The sequence below is a fragment of the Brassica rapa genome, unplaced genomic scaffold, assembly GCF_000309985.2.
Source record: "Brassica rapa cultivar Chiifu-401-42 unplaced genomic scaffold, CAAS_Brap_v3.01 Scaffold0299, whole genome shotgun sequence".
Lineage (NCBI taxonomy): Eukaryota > Viridiplantae > Streptophyta > Magnoliopsida > Brassicales > Brassicaceae > Brassica > Brassica rapa.
This window is the reverse complement of record NW_022610242.1, coordinates 108,771-117,378: the sequence shown is the minus strand read 5'-3', so window position 1 is coordinate 117,378 and position 8,608 is coordinate 108,771. Positions and strand designations below refer to the sequence as shown.

General features: G+C 48.4%; 1 protein-coding gene across 1 annotated transcript; it reads left to right on the top strand.

Moving 5' to 3' along the window:
- The first annotated feature begins 1,139 nt into the window (after nucleotides 1–1,139).
- On the top strand, nucleotides 1,140–2,542 carry LOC117130007. Its single transcript, XM_033283180.1, has 3 exons — nucleotides 1,140–1,445; nucleotides 1,548–2,022; nucleotides 2,280–2,542. The coding sequence occupies exons 1-3, from the start codon at nucleotides 1,140–1,142 to the stop codon at nucleotides 2,540–2,542; spliced, it is 1,044 nt and encodes a 347-aa protein (XP_033139071.1).
- Nucleotides 2,543–8,608: the final 6,066 nt, after the last annotated feature.

Below are 8,608 nucleotides of genomic sequence, written 5' to 3'. Positions count from 1 at the left end.
TAGATTGTTTGGGGTGGGATAGCGAGGGGTTGTATTTGTTAGTTGGGGATTGTAACTCGCTGAGTAATGCTAGATTACTCACTCCTCACTCGTTGTTGTTTTCAGGTGACCAGTAGTGAGCCCGTAGAAGGCGCGGGAGGCTAGGCTGGCTGGTGTAGATTTGCATCTTTTTGGTTAAGACGCTTTCAGACTATAAGTATGTACTTTCGCTTTCTTGGCATGCCACCATTTGTATAATATTTTGTGTATTGTAAACCAGATATTTTATAAGATAAATAAAGCGAATGTTTTGTGCAAATGCCTTGTTGTTCTGATATTAGCTTGTCCGAGCTAACACAACGTCAGATTGGAGTACGGGTTGAGAAGCCTTAGGCTTTGGTTTGACGGGACGCGTTAGTGGGCGGCCTGGCCAAGTTACGAATTGCACATTTTGTTACTTTGGCTGGATTGCCCTTTAACCCGTCATGTAGCGCTCCTGAACCTTGGTAGACGGTCGGGCCGTCGGTCATGTTCTTGTTTGATTCTTGGCCGGTGGTTCGACCTATGCCTAAAACGGTTCGGGGGTGTTATAGAGGTGGTATCAGAGCATGGTTTCGTCCATGCATGACACAAGTGCTTTTAACGGTTTTATCGAGTCAAAGGAGTCGCAAAAAGATGATTAGGAAACCAGCTGCTTCCCATAGTAAGATTATGACTTACCCTTTTGATTGTGTGCAGATGGCTAATCGCGGGACAGGTGATGATGGACGAGGTCGGATATGGGGAGAGGGTATGGATTGAAAAGGCGGAGGATTGGGTTACAGATCAGATCAGGATAATGGAAATAGCATTAGTGAGATGTTTGGACACGATAGGAGCCCTCTGCAGAGAACAAGATATTTTCCTGGTTACGGTAACAGGACTAGAGTGAGAGAAGACAGTATGGCGAGCATTAGTCGAAGTCGTATTTGGCACCAGAGACATCAAGATGATCAATCCGTCCAACCAAACCCAAGGACAGATCAAAACCATGCCACCGAAAGACCACAAGATCATGGAACCGAAAACACCCTGAAGCTTTTACATGACGTGATGACCGAGGCACTTGGTAACCAAGGCAGGCGTACTCAACCCCTAAAGTTTCCAAGCTATTATCTACCATGAAGAACATTGGATCCTACAAGTTCAAAGGAGGATCCGATCCTATTGAGCCCGACAAGTGGATTACTATGATGGAGAAGAATTTTGAATCCATGGAGTGCCCGGAGGAGTACAAGAAGAAGATCAATGTGTACTACTTGGAAGGTGACGCCACAGGATGGTGGGACAGCATAGACAGGCAGCATGGACACACCATCACATCGTGGGAGTCGTTCAAGGGAGAGTTTGAGAGGAAGTATTTTCCTCCAGAAGCAAAGCATCGATTGGAGCACCAGTTCATGAACCTTGTTCAAGGAGATAGGCCCGTAAGGAGTTATGAGTCGTAATTCACAAGGTTGAGGCGACATGTCTTTGATGGGCGTGAAGATGAAGTAACTATGATCCGTAACTTTATGTACGGATTGAAGCCGGAGCTTGGAAGTCGTTTAGCTGGAAGAAACTTTAGCAGCTTATCGGATCTGGTGGAAAAGGCTGTTAATGTTGAGACTGTATTGGAGGCTGAAAGGAAGACCTTACCACATTCTGGTGGACACACCAAGTTTAGCCAAGGAGAAAGGCCAAATTTCAACAAGGGTCCAAGATCTTACAAAGGCAAAGGGCGAGGCTTTGGAGGCCAAGCCAACAATCGTGGTAACACTGTGGTGTGTTACATATGTGATCAACCGGGACACATTTCTAAGTTATGTCCCAACAGACAACGGAGTAACCAGCAAGGTTATTCATCGCTGAGGAAGGAAGATGTTACTTGTTTCTTCTGTGGAAGGAAGCGCCACTATGCATCGTCATGTCCAAACAAGCCAATCCATGCGACCCCTCTCGCAATCCGAGCTCCTCCTAGCCGTCCAGCTATTGAGCCAGCACCAAAGAAGAAAAATCTAGGAGGTAGAGTTTATGCCTTAGGTGTAGAAAACCCAGACAATGCAGGACCGTCAAGCGGTCCCATCACAGGTATTGTGGGTGCTTAACCTCCTCTTTTTATTGAATGGAAATTTAGTTGCTGGAATCTAGTTAGTATACTGGTTAGGTATAGATTGCTTGATCGCTAGGTTGCACGTTTAGAAATTTAGGATGATGATTGATGGTTGTGAGAATTTTGATTAGTATTTGTGATTGAGATATTGTTGATTGGGTTACTGCAGCAGGAACCATACATGTTGCTGGTAAACCCACACATGTATTGTTCGACTCGGGGGCAACACATAGTTTTGTGACCTCTGAAGTAGCTGCCCGGTTTTGGGATTGTTTTTTGGTTGACAGAATAGATGTGGCCGTCTTGACCCCCGCAGACCGAAACCTTCAAGAAAATCAGTTTATCAAGAATGTTCCATTGGTCATTCAAGGCAAAGAGTTTGTGGCAGATCTATTAGTCGTGCCTTTGAAAGGGTACGAGGTAATCCTTTGAGTGGATTGGTTATCGAGCTACGGAGTTCAAATCAACTGTGGAAAGGGAAGGTTGTTGTTCGGCAGAGGTAAATGACCAGAGATGGCATACTATGGAATCAGTCCTAGTATGACCGTGTCTTTGGTAGCAGCGATGAGAGTACAAGATTTGTTTCAAGACGGGGAAGTATATTTGGTGACCTTATCGGTTAGTGGAGGAGCCATTAATGATGAAGTTAAGGTCGAAGACATAGAAGTGGTCCAAGAGTTTGAGGATATCTTTGCACCACTAAAGGAATTACCTCCACATCGGAGTAATCCCTTTACCATTACTTTGGAGCCTGAAGCAAAACCTATAGCTAAGGCACCATATCGGATGGCACCTGCGGAGTTGGCCGAGCTAAAGAAACAGTTGGAAGATTTATTGGAAAAGCGATTCATCCGATCGAGCTCTTCACCTTGGGGAGCTCCTGTGTTATTTGTGAAGAAGAAGGACGGAAGCATGAGGCTGTGTATCGATTATCGTGGCATCAACAACATCATGATAAAAGATAAGTATCCTCTTCCAAGGATAGACGAGTTGTTAGACCAACTAAAGGGAGCTAGTTGGTTTTCGAAGATTGATTTGGCATCAGGGTATCATCAAATTCCTATTGCCAAGTCAGACATTATGAAGACGGCGTTTGAACGAGGTATGGGCAGTACGAGTTTGTAGTTACGCCCTTTGGTCTCACAAATGAACCTGTGGCTTTCATGTGTTTGATTAATGAAGTGTTTCACGACTATCTCGACAAGTTCGTGATCATTTTCACTGATGACATCCTGGTGTACTCGAGAAGTAAGGAAGAGCACAAAGAGCATCTGCGACTGGTTATGGAGAGGTTACGTAATCAGAAGCTATTTGCCAAGTTCAGCAAGTGCTCGTTTTGGAAGAGAAAGATAGGATTTCTTGGTCACATAGTATCAGGAGAGGGCGTGGCTGCTGATCCAGAAAAGGTCCAAGCCATACAAGAATGGTCTCGACCTACCACTTTGACAGAAGTGAGGAGTTTTCTCGGACTTGCGGGCTATTATCGGAAGATTGTTAAGGACTTTTCCTCCATTGCAAAGCCTTTAACTAAACTTACCGGTAAAGGAGTTCCTTTCTTATGGGTGGAAGAAACCGAGAAGGCATTCAAGAAATTGAAGGAAGCTCTCACGACCGCACTTGTGTTAGCTTTGCCCGAGCAAGGTAAACCTTACACGGTTTACAGGGATGCTTCACGAGTTGGGTTAGGTTGTGTTCTTATGCAAGATGGGCGAGTCGTCGCGTATGCCTCACGACAACTACGGAAGCATGAGGATAACTACAGTACACATGACTTGGAGTTAGCGGCCGTGGTGTTCAATTTGCGAAGTTGGAGATCTTACTTATATGGAGAAGAAGTGGAGGTATACACGGACCATCAAAGTCTTAAATACCTCTTCACTCAGCCAGATCTCAACCTGCGCCAGCGTAGGTGGATAGAGTTTTTGGCAGACTACAACATACGGATTCGCTACCATCCAGGTAAAGCGAATGTTGTTGCGGACGCCTTAAATCGAAGAAAGTTGGACGCAGATTTAGAGAAAGAAGTGGAGCTGTTGAACCAGGAGTTGAAACAAGTGAAGTTGGTCGTTTTGGAAGGGCAGACAAGCGAGGCATTGCGACTTCAAGCGGTGAATCAGGCCAGCTTGATTCAGAGAATTCGAGAAGAACAACTTAAGGATGAGAAGTTACTGAAGATTACTGAAGAACTCAATGGGCAAGCCTGGCCAAATAATGCTGGATACTACTTGGTGAAGGATGGAACTTTTCTAATCAATGGAAGGATCACGGTTCCTAAAGGACAAGGGCTGAGAGATGAGATACTAAGGATCGCACATCATTCTTTACTTAGTATCCATCCTGGAAGTTCGAAGATGTACCGAGACGTGAGGAGATACTATTATTGGCCGGGCATGAAGAGGTCAGTAGCACAATGGGTTGCTCAGTGTGCAACTTGTCAACAAGTCAAGGCCTAGCATCAAGTACCAGGACGATTGTTACAAAGTCTTCTGATACCTCAGGAAATGGGACTCGATTTCCATGGATTTCATTACCGGATTACCCACTGCTCCAGGTAGATCGAACAACTCGATATGGGTGATTGTGGATAGGTTAACAAAGGTTACACACTTGTTGCCTATGCGGGACACTGATAAAGTTAAAGTTTTTGCCGAGCTGTACATCGACCAAATCGTGAAGTTACATGGTGTACCCTCAGACATCGTCTCAGATCGCGATCCAAGGTTCACTGCATCATTCTGGGAAGCACTGCAAGAAGCCTTGGGAACTAAACTGTACAGAAGCACGGCGTTCCATCCCGAAACAGATGGCCAAACGGAAATGACCATTCGGACCATCGAGGACATTCTGCGGATGTGTATTCTTGATTGGGCACGAACTTGGGAGAAGCATTTACCGTTGGTTGAGTTCTCGTATAACAACAGTCATCATTCGAGCATAGGGATGTCACCTTATGAAGCGTTATACGGAAGGACATGCAAGACGCCTATGTGTTGGACGGAAGTGGGCGAAAGAAGAATGTTGGGGTCACCTATTGTTCAGGAGACCATGATTAAACTGGAAACGATTCAGGCCAACATGAAGAAGGCTCAGGACCGTAAGAAGAAGTACGCAGACAGTCAAGAAGAGAGGTAACTTTCGAGATAGGAGATTGGGTTAACTTGAAGGTTACAGCCCAAAAAGAGAAGGACATATTTGGCAAGGTTGGGAAACTTGCGGTCAGATTCATTGGTCCGTACAAGATCATCGGTAAAGTTGGTGAGGTAGCTTACCGATTGGATCTGCCAGCAGATATGCATCTACATCCAGTATTCCATGTTTCCATGCTTCGGAAACATATACGGGATCCAAGTGCTGTTAAGCCCAAGAGAATCGAGGAGTTGTAGACAAACCTTACGTATCCTGAAGGACCAATCATATTAGGAGATCGGCGTTTTCGGAAGCTCAAAAATCGTGAGATTTCTGAAGTACAAGTATTTGGGGAAGACAAAACATGATTCATGTTACTTGGGAAGATGAAGCGAGATTTAAAACCGATCACCCAGAGTTTTTCTGAGAGGACGTTGTAATGGAAGAAGGAGGCCCCTCAGAGCCTTAGAATTCGAGGACGAATTCTGTTAACGGGGGGAGAATGTAGAAACCCTTAAAAAAAAATAAGAATGGTCGAGTATCCTTTGGGTGGTCGAGTCGCGGACAATCAGATTGTTCTTGTCTGAACCATGAGTCAAGTATGCCACTAGACAATGGTCAGACAATGTAGTAGATTGATTCAAATGATGTTTGAAGAAAGACACTTTAGGAAGCACAACAGGAAGACCGGAAATTGGGCGAAAAACCCAAAATATCGGTATTACGAAATTTTTTGAAGAAGCCGAAAGCTCGGTAAATATTTTTCCTCAAGATCAGAGTCCCAGTAGGGTTTATTAAAAATATTCAGGCCATCAGAACGGGCGTAGAAAAATATTTAGGATTGATCGCGGGACGAAAATTCACCGGAAAGGCCGAAATCGGCCGAATCGACCGAGAAGCTCGAGGTGGCTTGATGTGTATGTGTTCAGGACGTGGTGGCAGTCTCTTGACAGTGTGTGTGTCAAGGGAAGCAGGAGGTGTTGCAGTACATGCAACCTGTACATGCAAGTAGACATGTGGAGCACGAGGTGTTGCGATCCATGCGACCGAAGCATGCGGCCAGCCATGTGTGAGATGGGGTGTCGACCTGCATGCACTTCAGTCATGCAGCAGGCCATCTGGACGTGGGTGTGTCATCCTGCATGAAACTGAGGCATGCAGCCAGCCATGTGGAGCACGAGGTGGAACGGCCAAGCACGAGGTGTCGCGATGCATGCGACCGGGCCATGCGGCCAGACATGTGGAGGACGTGTACTGAACAGACAGGCCATGTAGGCCAAAATCACCCGAACAATCCACAGGAAGGGCCAGCGTGCTGAGTCCAAGGACCAGCGTGCTGATATGTGTACTGATGGACAGCCACGGACGCCTTGTGTGTGCTGACGGACACACACGGACACACACGGACAGCCACGGACTTCTTGTGTGTGCTGACGGACACACACGGACAGCCACGGACGTCCTGTGTGTTCTGGCGGACACCCACAGACGTCCTGTGTGTACTGAACAGACAGCCCACGTGGGCCAAAATCACCTAAAATGTCCACGGGAAGGGTCAGCGTGCGGAGACCATGGACCAACGTGCTGATATGTGTACTGATGGACAGCCACAGACGTCCTGTGTGTGCTGACGGACACACACGGACAGCCACGGACGTCCTGTCTGTGCTGACGGACAGCCACAGAGAGCCACGGACGTCCTGTGTATGCTGGTGGACACCCACAGACGGCCTGTGTGTACTGAACAGACAGTCCACGTGTGCCAAAATCACCCAAACAGTCCACGGGAAGGGCCAGCGTGCTGAGTCCAAGGGCCAGCGTGCTGATATGTGTACTGATGGACAGCCACGGACGTCCTGTGTGTGCTGATGGACACACATGGACACACACGGACAGCCACAGACGTCCTGTGTGTGCTGAAGGACACACACGGAGAGCCACAGACGTCATGTGTGTGCTGACGGACACCCACGGATGTCCTGTGTGTACTGAACAGACAGCCCACGTGGGCCAAAATCACCCGAACAGTCCACGGGAAGGGCCAGCGTGCTGAGTCCAAGGACCAGCGTGCTGATATGTTCAGATGGACAGCCACGACCGTCCTGTGTGTGCTGACGGACACACACGGACAGCCACGGACGTCATGTGTGTGCTGACGGACACCCATGGACGTCCTGTGTGTACTGAACAAACATCCCACGTGGGCCAACAGTAGCCGAACAGTCCACGGGAAGGTCCAGCGTGCTGAGTCCCAGGACCAGCGTGCTGATATGTGTACTGATGGACAGCCACGGACATCCTGTGTGTTCTGACGGACACACACGGACACACACAAACAGCCATAGACGTCCTGTGTGTGCTGACAAACAGCCATAGACAGCCACGGACATCCTGTGTGTGCTGATGGACAGCCATGGACTGCCACGGACGTCCTCTGTGTGCTGATAGACAGCCACAGACAGCCACGGACGTCCTGTGTGTCTTGGCGGAAACCCACGGACAACCTGTGTGTACTGAATAGACAACCCACGTGGGCTAAAATCACCCAGAATGTCCACGGGAAGGGCCAGCGTGCTGATTCCAAGGACCAACGTGCTCATATGTGTACTGATGGACAGCCACGGACGTCCTGTGTGTGCTGACGGACACACACGGACACACACAGACAGCCACAGACGTTCTGTGTGTGCTGACGAACAGCCACAGACAGCCACGGACATCCTGATTGTACTGATGGACAGCCACAGACTGCCACGGACGTCCTCTGTGTGCTGATAGACAGCCACAGACAGCCACGGACGTCCTGTATGTGTTGGCGGACACCCACAGACGTCCTGTGTGTACGGAATAGACAACCCACGTGGGCCAAAATCACCCGAAATGTCCACGGGAAGGGCCAGCGTGCTGATTCCAAGGACCAACGTGCTCATATGTGTACTGATGGACTGCCACTGACGTCCTGTGTGTGCTGACAGACAGAGACGGACACACACGGACAACCACAGACGTCCTGTGTGTGCTGATGGACACACACGGACGTCCTGTGTGTGCTGACGGACACCCAAGGACGTCCTGTGTGTACTGAACAGACAGGCTACGTAGGCCAAAATCACCTGAACAATCCACACGAAGGGCCAGCGTGCTGAGTCGAAGGACCAGCGTGCGTGCTGATATGTGCACTGATGGACAGCCACGGACGCCTTGTGTGTGCTGATGGACACACACGGACACACACGGACAGCCACGGACGTCCTGTGTGTGCTGACGGACACACACGGACAGCCACGGACGTCCTGTGTGTTCAGGCGGACACCCACAGACGTCCTGTATGTACTGAATAGACAGCCCACGTGGGCCAAAATCACCAGAAAT